At 47.7% G+C, this 12,582-nt stretch overlaps 1 protein-coding gene across 3 annotated transcripts in view; it reads left to right on the top strand.

The window, feature by feature from the left end:
• NPHP4 (nephrocystin 4) overlaps nt 1–11,306 on the top strand; it is a 96,651-nt gene extending 85,345 nt beyond the window's left edge. For 2 of the 3 annotated variants that reach the window (XM_081203983.1, XM_081203982.1), the window contains exons 22-30: nt 323–509; nt 746–835; nt 1,497–1,653; nt 2,199–2,284; nt 2,873–2,958; nt 3,348–3,519; nt 6,886–7,197; nt 9,523–9,666; nt 10,540–11,306. In XM_081203983.1, the coding sequence (XP_081060109.1) occupies nt 323–509; nt 746–835; nt 1,497–1,653; nt 2,199–2,284; nt 2,873–2,958; nt 3,348–3,519; nt 6,886–7,197; nt 9,523–9,666; nt 10,540–10,680 (1,375 nt within the window). In that variant the 3' untranslated portion in view covers nt 10,681–11,306. The remainder of the gene's footprint in view (nt 1–322; nt 510–745; nt 836–1,496; nt 1,654–2,198; nt 2,285–2,872; nt 2,959–3,347; nt 3,520–6,885; nt 7,198–9,522; nt 9,667–10,539) is intronic. The other variant, XM_081203984.1, reaches the window with a different exon arrangement.
• Nucleotides 11,307–12,582: the final 1,276 nt, after the last annotated feature.

Raw genomic sequence — 12,582 nt, 5'->3', positions numbered from 1 at the left:
CTTTATGCACATGAATGCCACCAACACCAATTAGAAGGTAAATTCTTCAGTTGTGGTTCTTGCATTGCAGGGGGTTGGACTAGATAACCCATAGGGTCCTTCCCAACTCTACAATTCTATGCTCCTGTGAAATTAATTCTCCCTCCGTTATACACGAGGAAAGCCGACACATGTGCTGCAACAGACACCGGCTCCCAGCCACAGTGTCAAAGGTGGCAATCCAAAGTTTGATTTTGAGATGGATCACAGGTAACAAAGAGGTTGGAAGTTCCGCCTGGAAGTAAAAGCGTTTGGCCTTTGGTTGGTTTGTTTCTCCCTCCAGTGTCATTGTGGACGCTAGAGAATGGAGGCACTTCAAGAAGCTGACCCAAACCACCACCCCTCTGGAGGAGGACATGTTTCACCTGCAGGACGACCTCACACCTCAGGTGTACCTGCGCCCCAAGGAGACGGTCCACATCCCCTTCAAGTACCAGGCCTTCTCCCTGGAGCACGCTGCCACCATGCAGGTAGAGAGGCGTTCGTGCTTTGCTTTTTAAAATACTTCCCAAATATTTGCTTTTGAGAAACTTTACACAAGGTGCAGCACCGGAATCTCATTTAAGCCTATAGCAGAATGAATTCCACAGCATATAAACCAGGATAATGGCTCGCAGACATTAGACTCCCAGAAGACAGTGGGAGGATTGGGGGGGGGGAGAGTTAAAATGAGAAGCACACTGCAACTCCTCTCTTTCATTCCCAGCAAGGTCCCACGGAGCTGATGTTCATCAAAGGCAAGGAGGACTCCGCAGCCCCCTGGAAGTCCAGTGGCATACAAACAAAGCACATCAGGGTAAATCGCACTGATTGACAAGGAGAGTGATTGGGCAGCATCCAGTCAGTCAGCTTGTGGGTGCTCTTCCCTCTTCAGATTTGGTGGTTCTGTCACTCTCAGTACATTCCTCATGCAGGAAGGTGGTGGCAGTGGCGGGGGTGGGTCTGTGTGCAATGAGTTGGGGTGGGGGCAGCTCCAGACATGCTTCCCCCAAACTTACCACCCCTGTGCCTTTTGATCTCCAAACCTTGCCCAGCTCTGTAATAAAGATGCGGCCTGTTTTCCAAAAGGCACTCAATTTTATTAATTTTTTAAAGGTACACAAGGACCTGATTAGTATTACAGGTGATAGTACTGAAATTACTCGAGGATTATTTCTGCTCTCTGCATTTACGGGATGTAACAAGGATATCAAGCCTAAGGACTTAATTCCACATTTGCTAATTGCGGCTTAGGCAAACCATCCCTCAGCAGTGCAATAAAGATTCAGCCTGTTTTACGAAAGGCAGCTTTTCCTCCAGGGCGCTCAAGGTGGTGCTCTCCCTGCCCCCCCATGTAATCCTTGCAACAATCCTATAAGGTAGGGCGGGGTGAGAGGCAGTGACAGGCCCTCACGGCCACCCCCATTCATGCTGTCCTGTGGGGACGACATTAACTTTCTCCCTCTCCCTCCACCCAGGTCTCCTTCACTGCAAGCGGCGGGAAGCTCCTCGCCATCCTCAGTGTGAACGTGGAATCCCAGCCCCACGTGGTGGATCAGACCTTCCGCTTCTATCACCCGGAGCTCACCTTTCTCAAGAAATCCATCCGTTTGCCTCCTTGGCACACCCTTCCAGGTAGCCCTTAGCCAGTTTCACAGGCAGCCCCGCCCCCTGAAAGTGAAGAACGAGAAGCAACACGTTGAAAATCACTGCCATTGCCAGGGCCAAGCTGGATATACTGAATGTATGCAGTGGGAAAGGGTCATAGCTCAGGGCACCTGCTTTGCATGCAGAAGGACCCAGTTTCAGTTGGGATCTCCGGGTAGGGCTGAAGAAGACCCTTGTCTGAAGTCCTGGAGTCTTCAGGACTGCCAGTCAGTGCAGACAATACTGAGCTAAATGGCCCCGTGTGATACAAGGTAGTTTCCTGTAGTGAGGTACAGGACATTAGCTCAGGGGTAGAGCATATGCTAGGAATGCAGAAGGTCACCAGTTCAGCCCTTGATTTCCTGACTGGGCAGTTGGGTGGTCTTAGCAGTATAAATACGTTGCACACATTGCTTTCAGCAGATGGGAGGATTTTGCATTGTATGCCGCAGCAGCAATGGCAGAGATTATTTTTATTCATGCTGTTTTTGTGGGAATAATCAGACCTCACGATCTATTTTTGTCCTTTCCAGGTGCCCCAGTGGGTATGCCAGGTGGAGAACCAGAGATATTTGTGCGTTGCAGTGACCCCAACATTGTTTGTGAAACCAAGAAAATGGTACTGAATGCCCCACAAATCTTTGAAAATTATTCCAACCCACCAAAGATTAGCGAGTTTTTCCCCCACCCCCTTTTGCTCCTGCTCCCGAAGTCCCTGTAAATGTGCTGAAAATATTTCTTTCATAACTTCCAGCACAGCTCTGAGTCTTACGCAAGTTATAAATTAACTTTTCCAGATGCAAAAAAGCAGAGCCTTCGGGGAAGAGAGCTGCATCGTCCCTTGTGTGATGAAGGTCCCAGGATCAATCTCCAGCATCGCTGGGGAAGGGCTCTCTCTATATAACACACTGGAGAGTTTCTGCCAGGCAGGGTGGACCAGGGTGAGGTTAGCAGTGCAGCCCTCCAGATGTTGCTGGATTCCAGTTTCCGTCAGCCCCAGCCAGCCCAGCCAATAGTCAGGGATGACAGGAGTCTTACTCTAGCAGCATCTAAAGGGAAGCGCGTTAACCACCCCTGGTGTAGATCAGTGATGGAAGGCAGTCTCCTTTTTTCCAAAACCTGCTCCCTGGTTTTCATTCAGAAATTAATTCAACACTACTGGGTAAGGTCTGGTACGTCACAATCTGGTCTCGGTCTTCCCACCCAGGGGCCTGGCGAACCTCAGGATGTCTTTCTGAAAGTCGCAGGGGGCCCAAGTCCACAGATCAAGAGGTTCTTCCTTTCTATTTACACGTAAGTAGGAAACCATGTTGGCACTCAGATTCTGTGCTGCATCAGAGTTACTAAGGGTGGAGGGTTCCTTCCTTGCTTGCTTGTGTCCTGTTTTTTAACAGGTAAGAAGCAAAGCAATAAAAATTAATTTTAAAAGATCAAAAGGCACCCTGCAGCCTATGCTGCTCTGTCTCCTTAAGGAAACAGATCCTGGAACATTCAACCACATGGAGAAGCCCAGAGCTGAGCACAGAACTGCATTTTATTTGGATGTTTTCCATTTGAGGGAGGGTTTGAGGGAGGATTTTCCTTCTTTCCCGGCTCACAGTTTTGGAGCCGTCACTTCCCCGAGTATTTTTCACTCTGACAAGGCTGTGAAGCACCATCTGTTGCTCCGTTTGTCACTCCAGGGACCCCTGGCTGGCTGCTCCGACACAGATCTGGCAATTCTACCTCCATTCTTTGCAGCGGGTGGATGTTAGCTGCATAACAGGGCAGCTGACCCGCCTTTCGCTGGTGCTCAGAGGGACTCAAGCCATCCGGAAGGTGAAAGCGTACACCTCACACCCGCATGAGCTGACGGTAAGATCAGACCCCGGGACTCCGTGGGGACTTTGCTTTATTCTGTGGTTGCTCAGATCTTAAAAGAACAGGAAACCTTCTGTTTCATTTTCCTCCTCCTTTATTACGCTTTTCTCCCTCCTGCCTGGATTAGTCAAACGGTTGATCCTAGCCAATCAGGGATCACATGATGCAACTAATCAGATTCGGCTGGGCAATGTTTTTCCAAGGACAAATAAAAGCAATTGAGAAAGAAAGGGTGATGCACATTTTCACAAGAAACTGGCAAGAAATTGCACAAGGAGGGTCACACACACGCACACACATTCTGCAGGGAAATTTGATTCCGCCTCTGCAAGTGCCTTTGCTTGGAGATTTTCATCAAAGGTCCCCATGAGATGGGCCGTCCGCTAGGATGCAAGAGCCCGTTAGGAGACCTCAGACAATTTACAGCTGCAAAGCCTCTTCTGTAATTGTGTTTTGATTAAAGCCATCGTACGGAGGGATCAGTGGCCCAAAACCCCAGTGGGCAAGTTATCAGAATTAATGAGTCTGTGGAGAATAATAATTTCTTTAGAATGCATTTAGTCATAATTATAAATGTGAATAATAAGAGAAACACAAACTCCGCTGCCCTCACATAAATTGAAAAGGGGGGGAGGGCTTGAAAATTCTGAAGCTACATGAGTTGAAAGGGAACAGCAAAAGACAAAGGAAACTTGAAGGAAACTCCAGCTTCACTCATGGTATGGAGTCTAAGTGAGATTCTGCTGATCAGACCTGGGATCAGTTCCTAGACGTGGATTCTCTGATGAGCCCTGGTCAATCCCTCACCTCTCCAATCCGTATACAAGCCCATACGGTACTCAGTGTGACATGAGGTTATAAGAGCATAAGAAAAGCCTGCTCAGAAGGATAATGGGTGGAGATGTAAGTAATCTGCAGTTCTCTCCAAACTCAGAATTTGGCATTAGGTTTATGCAGAATTTAGGTGGATGGTCAAACAGGTGTACACCTGTATGGGCAGTTGGTCTGTTGATGGTGCTATTGGCGATGTTTGTAAGCCAGAGAAGATGCTGAGGGAGGCATGGAGGGACTTGACCTCTGGTGAGTGTGCAGCAGCAAGTAGCAAGCATCAAGAGTTCAGGGAGCCAAATCTAGTTCAGATTGTGCAGCACCTTGGCCAGCTCCCAGTGGGAGTTTTCAGAGAAGATGGGTGTTACAGGCAGACCTATTTAGTGCCCAGGTCCTGGCCTTTAGCTGAGAGTGAGAAGGAATTTAAAACTGGCAACAATTTGAAGTCAGGAGGCAATGTCAGCGGGTTACTGACATCTGTAAACTCTCTGCTCAGAGCTTATGAAAGATTGAGAGTCTTAGGAAGTCTAAACTTCCAGCCTCTGGGGGAAGAGTCAAACACAGGATCCACTCCTTGAGACTGCCCTCAGAGTGGGCCTCACAATGTCTCATGGTGTTCGGGGTCCTCAAGGCAAGCTCCTGCTGACCCTCATCCATTGAGACCACCTCCCCTGCCATCCAGAAGCACATGCAGCCTGAACCGTGGTGGAGAATGGCCTTGTATCCTCTGGAGAACCTCCTGCGGAGTCAGCTGATTGTTATATCTCTAGAGCAGCCTTTCTCAACAGACGTTGTTGGACTACAACTCCCATCATCCCTAGCCAGCAGGACCAGTGGTCAGGGATGATGGGAGTTGTAGTTCAACAACATCTGGGGATCCAAGGCTGAGAAAGGCTACTCTAGAGCAAAGGAGAGGAGGAAGCCAGTGGCAATTATACCTTAAGCCAAGAATCAGGAGCCTTGCTTTCAGTTTCTAAAACAGCCCTCCCTTAAATGTAATGAGCATTAATCACTGCAGCTGGACAGACTGACCAGAGATGCCTCCTAAATTGCTGGCATAAGGCGGATGGTAGCCCCATTGCCAAGGGAGAACCTTCATGAAAAGAAAATGCGAGGCCCTTGCCTTTTGCCTCTGCAAGCTCTCATTTCCATGTCGGCAGCACACATTGAATCATTGTCTCATTTGCATTCCAGGCTGGAGACAGAGGTAGAGCAGATTAGCTTCCCCCGTGGCTTGATCAAAGGACACCAAGGTGGTCTCTTTCGGAAGAGCCTTGTTGGTGTCTGTAGCATTTTGGATTAACCTCTGAGAAGCCCCTCCTCCTCCTGATCCTCCGGCAGGGGGCTTTGGCAGCTGCTGTTCACAGCATCACTCAAGTCACCTAGAGCCCATGGCCTTGAGGTGATTGTCCCCATTGGGGCATCATTGTTAAAGGGCCAAAGTATGGATGCTGACCTGAGAAGGGATACATCCATCACCTTTCTCATAGTTCATTTGTAAGCCACCTTTCCATAGTTAAGCCCACCCTGTAGCATCTCTGGATATGATGTAGAGGGAGGGAGGGAGGGAGGTGCCCTGTGAGGTGAAGGAGAGGACCATTGTGCCTTACACCTAAACAGGATGTTCCCTTCCAAAATGCTTACCTGGCTTTTGGCAAGCCACCCACACCTTGTAGCTCACATCTAACAAAGAGGAAGGGAGGAGTCTTTCTTCCTCTGTGGGGGAGACATGGATTTCCCTTCCCAGAATCCTTTGACAGTGACTTTAAAATGGAACAGACTTTAAGTCTTAGCTAGGCCTGAAATCACTTATGGTTAGTAAAACCACCCATGGGCTATTGAACATAGGCTAGCAAGCAAGCTACGTTCAGAGTGAGTGATGGAATGCCTCAAGTCTCCTACTATAGACAGACCAGGGGTGGTTCTGCCGTTGACCACAGTCTTTCCTGCTAAAGGTGGATCTAAGGATCCATGCAATAAGGCTGATGAAGCAGCCCTGAAAAGGAGTTCTGGGTCCTCAGCAGCTTCACTCCATGGCAGCAACTACTCCCTGTTTTCCAGAACAAGCTACATGTAGGCAGAGGTACAGGCGCCGAAGATTATGTAATATTTTGCAGTAAGCTCCTTTCCCCGTAGGCTCGTTATGAAGCTGAATGTTGGAAGATTCAGGACAAATAAAACAAAGCCTTTCTTCATGCAGTGCATAGTTAAACCTGAGAACTCGCTCCCATGGGAGGCGGTGATGGCTCTAACTTGGATGGCTTTAAAAGAAAATCTAAACAAATTAATGGAGAATATGGCTATTGATGGCTACTGGCCATGATACTTCTGCTCTGCATCTGCAGCTGGAGGCAGTGATGTTTCTGAACACCAGTTGCTGGAAGCCACAGGAGGGAAGAGGGCTCTCATGGTCAGATCCTGCTTGCATCACTTTGGCCACTGTGAGAACAGGGTGCTGGACTAGATGGGCCACTGACCTGATCCAGCAGGCTCTTCTTCTGTGCTTATGTCTCCTCGTTCTTCCTCTGCTAGGTGGACCCAGAAGGCATCTTCATCCTCCCTGCAAATGGCGTGCAAGACCTGCACCTCGGCGTGAGGCCTCAGAGTGCCGGCAGCCGGTTTGTCTACCTCAACCTGGTGGATGTCGAATACCATCAGCTTGTCTCTTCCTGGCTGGTGTGCCTATCCTGCCGCCAGCCTCTTGTCTCCAAGGTAGTCAGACATTTGCCTTTAATTCCCGGTTTTACTAAGGGTGATGCAAGGGGGCCAGAAAGGTCAGGTGGAGGGCCGTGTTCTCCTGAACATGAGGGGTCCAGAGTCAGCAAGGACAAGACCTTGCTTCAGGTGGGTTTTCCTTTCAGTCTGAAAATCAAAATTCTTCTTACACTCCTGTCTCAGGAGTGCCATTTAGGGGGGCCTCGGGTGGCAATTTCGAGGCTGCCTGCATGGTTATTCTTCAGGAGTTTTCTTGTTTCTGGTCATTATTAGGAATGATAAAGGTGTGTCCTAAAAGGCAATGCACTGTTTATTTCCCCCTCTTGTTGTAATTTAAAATCCAGGCTTTTAGCTGCACAGCTTGTCTCCCATCACTGAAATCTGTTCTGTGGGCAGGAAGGAACTTTGGCCTCTGAGCTCTGCCCTTGCCTGTTCAACAGAGGAGCAGTTTGCCATACTGCAGTTCAGCCACCCCCAGCTCCCCAGATTCAGAGACCATGAATCGGAGAACACACAATTCGGTTCAGTTTCATGTCCACAGCCATGGTCTCCTTCAGCCCTTCCTCAAAACCCTTTCTTAGAAGCTTTATAATTTTGTTTAGCTTCAAACCACTCTGCAGGGAGTAAGGGTAGATTGGCAGACCTATAGTTCCTGTATTTTCCCAACAAAGAGTGCTTCATAGTGAGGCATTCCTGATCGAACCAGGGTTTAGATTTGTTGGAGTATAATGGCCGCCGTGTTGCATTTTTTGGGGTCAAATAGGGTTGAAGAAGTGAAATCAAATCCTGAAACAAGTTTATTCTAGTTTCAGGGCATGAGGAGTTTAAGAGGTTGTCTCTCCTAATGAGGAATATATCTGAGTGTAACCTGCCAGATACTTTCTCGTCCAGTTCATCGAACCATCTAATGTTTTCTTAGAAGACAGTGGGTAGGGAGGCAGGATCCCACAAGCCTTAACCTTCTGGCTATTTATTCATTATTTAATGTATTTATATCCCACTTCTCTCCCATACTGGGATTCAAAGCAGCGTGCAACATTTAAAAACATCATCATAAAATACAGTGTAATACAAATCTAAAAACAATAGTTAAATTGCATCAAAACACACTTAGAACCAGCAGCTGAAGTACAGTTTGCAGTGATCAGCACTGTCTGCTCCTTAGTTCTCCAAGTCCTGCCTGAACAGGAAGGTCTTGGCTGGCCAGCAGAAGGATAGCAAAGAGGGAGCCAGGCTGACCTCTCTTGGGAGGGAATCCCACAGTCTGGGAGCATCCACAGAAAAGACTCTCTTGTGTCACCACCAGCAATGCTTCTGATGTTGATGGGACCAAGAGAAGGTGCTCACTGGAGGAGCTTAGCAAACAGGTGGGTTCATACAGGGAGGTCTTCCAGGTAGCCTGAGTGCAAGCAGTATAAGGCTTTATTGGTCATAACCAGTGCTTTGCATTGTGCCCAGAAATGGACTAGAAGCCAGTGAAGTTGTTTTTTTAAGAGGGGAGGAACATGCTCCCTGCAATGCCCCCATCAGTAGTTTGGACCAGCTGAAGCTTCCAAAGGTAGCCCCACGTAGAATGTGTTACAGTAGTCCAACTGGGATGTAACTAGAGCATGTGTCACTGTGGCCAGATCCAGCATCTGATTTGCCCCCTTCCCCCTTTTCTCCGCTGTCTCATTATAACAGCCTTCTCTAGTTTGCTTATTAGACATTAAGTCCTCTGGGTAGGAAGTTGCCAACCCTGTAGAGCACCTGATACTCCAAAACTGGAGACAGTAGCAATTGCCCTGGCACACCTGACAGCAGGCTAGGTGAGAAAGCATGAGCTATTCAGCAGCTGCTCAAAAGGCGAAGCTAAGAGCTAACTCAGCAGCAGCTCAAATGGGATGCTAAAGTGTGAAATCGACACATACACACACCAAGTTTTTTATAGCTCTGCAGCCTCAAGATATGAAGAAATCCAACTCAGTCGCAGTAGACCCACTGAAATTGATGGCCTTCGAATCATAGAACTGTAGAGTTGGAAGGGACCCCAAGGTTCATGTAGTGCAACCCCCTGCAATGCAGGAATCGCAGCTAAGGAATCCCTGACAGATGGCCATCGAAACTCTGTTTAAATTGGGGAAGCTCTTTGATTTCATTGGGCATAGATGTTGGGTGCAACCCAATATATAGACCTCCACCCCCAATTCCTGTGTAATTAACAGGAGGCAGGGGCTATTTGAAGCAGGAAGCATTAAGGGAGGAAAAGAGTGAATCACCCTCTCTTAGCGTGTCTCTTCCCCCAAAGCACATTCCTGTACCCACTAAACTGAAAAAAGGGAAAGAAACTCGGAGGAGATCCTAAACACAGAGATCTCTCACAACATGGCACTTCATTCGGCCCTGATAGTGGTGTTGCATCATCCCGTCCAGTGTTGTCTCGGACTCCAGTTTTCCTTTTCTCCCCACCTTCAGGCTTTTGAAATCGTGCTCCCCCCTGGTGGAGGGAAAGGCTCAAACAAGAGGATCACCTACGCCAACCCCTATCCATCCCGGAGGGTCTATTTCCTGCACACCAACCGGCCGGACCTTCTACAGTTCAAGGAGGATTCCTTTGAGGTAGCATCTTTTTTAAAAAAAAAAAAAAAATATTTTTTAATTGGGAATTTTGACATAACAATTTATCAAAAATACATCATCCTCATCCCCCCCCTGTTTTTTCCTCTCCCCCCCCCCCGACTTCCCTCAGTTCCTCTCTCTGGTTTCTCAGCACATGTTGTTCTCTGCATGTTATAAAATTGTAAAAATTGAGGTAGCATCTTAAGAGGAACAGGATGGTTTGACTTTGCTGAGCCTCCAGGAAGTTCTCCAGGCAGAAATGCTACCCCGGGCACTGCAAAGTTGGCTCTCAACTGTCTCTGTAATCTGCATGTTTGGATAGAACCATAGAATTGTAGGGGTGTAAGGGACCCCAAGGGCCATCTAGTCCATCCCCCAGTGCAGGAATCACAGCCAAAGAATCTCTGAATGATGGCCATCCAAGCTCTGTTTAAAAACCTCCAACAAACTAGAGTTTTGAGCATACTGAGGGCAATCAGCTCTCACATCCCAAAATAGTTCTGTAAGGGTTCTCTTCGCATGTGTGTGCCCCATCTTTCAATTTTGATGAGGGTATGCAGTGTTTCAAATGCATGAAACAGCCACCATAGACCAAATCCCAGAGGCAAAGCTTCCGTATTGTCTCATGTAGCCTCGAGCACCATCTGAACACCTTCCAGCCAAAATCCAGCACTAAAATAATAGTAAAAATCCCACACCACCCTTGAGACACAAAAGGTGCTTCACTTTGGCCTGGAATTGGGCCTTGCCCTTTTCAACAATTATACTGAGGGATCATCCACGGAATCACTGCTTACGAAGCAATTTATATGCAGGCATCTATTAGCCCTCAACTGACCCTCTGGCTACCGTCCCTGTTGTTTGTCCTTGCAGATCGGCGGAGGGGAGACGTACACCATCGGCTTGCGATTTGCCCCGAGCCAGAGTGCTGGCGAAGAGGAAATCCTGATTTATATCAATGATCATGAAGACAAGAACGAAGAGACTTTCTGCGTGAAGGTCACCTACCAGTAGTGTTGTAAGGTGTATGCGTTTGTGTGCCCTTGCCTCGATTGTTTCCCACTCTCCTGCAATCCATCAAACTTCCCTAAAGGGACAGTACCGCTCCCTTCACGATCCCCGTCTGCAAACAGCCTTTGTGCCCCTGAATTGTCGCCGACCACAAGTCTGCAGAGAGATTACCTCCCCCACTCCGCTACCTCAGAGCGGTGGGACACATGGCCTCCACTTGAGTGTACTTTAGCTTGAATCCCATCGAGCCCCTGCTAAGCCTGCGTGATTGATTGCCCGAGTGGATTCCTGGGACGTCAGCACGACCTCCAACCACACAGCTGAGTCGTGCCTGTTATACCCCCACCCCTTTTCCTCCTTGCTCCGGATCGAAAATTCATTTCTCTCGCCATGAAATGTCACTGGCTGGTAGAAGGCAGCTGAGGCTTTCAGAACTTTAACACGGCAGTGCAAGCTTGTTTGCCAATTTGTTTGGTTTTGTAACATTATTTTTACACAGAGGTTGGGTTTGGGGCGTGTTTGGGTGTTTGTTTGTTTTTTAATTAAAGAAAGGATCATAATCAGAAGAACATACATGCCTTCTCATTCTTGTTGAATGAATTAAACTTAATTGTTTAAAGCCACCACAATATGGAGAAAGCGGGCAGTTCTTTTGACGTAATCAACACACACAAACATAAAAATAAAGCTAACCCCCCCAGGGTAAAAATGCAGCAACCCTCTATAATAAACTATAAAGGTGTTAAAAATGAAATTAAACCAGCAGCGCATCCCTCCCACCCCACCAAGTGATTGGGGGTTGTTGTTTTTAACCTGGCTGCCCAAACAATTTTTGCCACTTGGATCGTAATGGATATATCTTTGCCTGCAAGAAAAAGATATACATGGTCCAGGATACTGTTGCTGAAAGCTTGTCCTAAACAGACCACACAACTGGGGACCAGCAACCAGGGGGTGGGTGGGGCAGGGGAAAAGAGAAGAAAATGGATCATCGGCATACAAGGAGGTGGCAGCGATTTCAAAGGTAAATATGGGGTTGAGACTGACGGGTACCATTTATTTTACAAAGCTCCCACCCATCGCCCACTATGTTATGCACTCTTCCTCTAAAAAGTGTGTCTCAAATGCTTCAAAGCAAATATGGATTAAGACAGGGTCTTCTAAACTTTGGGTACCTGGAGGTACAAGTTTGTTTCGCCCCCCCCCCCCCAGTTAAAAGAGGATGCATAGTTTGCTGTTAAATCCAACTGCTACATATCTATTTTGGCTACCCAAACAAATTTTGCGGGTGTGCTTTTTTTCAGCTGTGAGATGACTGGGTCATATTGTCCCCCCAATGTCCTGTTCTCCTGCTTAATCAGTTTGTCATTGATAGAGAGATGCTTTCTGGGTTATAGCTGAGCTTTTAGGATTCCCCTTCACTTGTAGCGAAGGTTGCTGTTTGCCAGTACTATATGCTCCATCCCTTGGAATGATGATGTTTCCTCCCGAGATAGATTATATTTGAAGGGGTGAGGGATACAGCTGCAGGAGACCTCACTTAAGCAGGCATAGAGGCATACATCCAACATGGTGGGCTAGTTTTTGGAAGGTACACTTTGCCCCTTGTTCGAGAATCAAAGATACACTAAAATAAACCATCAGATGGGGGCAGCAGCATTGATGTGGTAGTTGGCTGAACATCTGGGAGGGTTGTGGTAGAGCATCTGCTTTTCACCACAGAAAGCCCCAGCCTCAATTTCTGGCTTCTCCAGGCAGGACAAGGAAAGTCTGATAGTAATATTGAGTGAATGGATCAATGGCCTGACTAGATATATCACGGTTTCTTGTCTTCTATATTCCTGTGTTCGTGTTTGCTTGGGAACAAGCAAGAGCACCTGTGGAAACCTGTGTGTTGTAACTGCT

This window comes from Podarcis bocagei (genome assembly GCF_964188305.1).
Source record: "Podarcis bocagei genome assembly, chromosome: 7".
NCBI lineage: Eukaryota > Metazoa > Chordata > Lepidosauria > Squamata > Lacertidae > Podarcis > Podarcis bocagei.
Note: the sequence above shows the minus strand (reverse complement) of the source record. Positions and strands in the feature narration are given on the sequence as shown.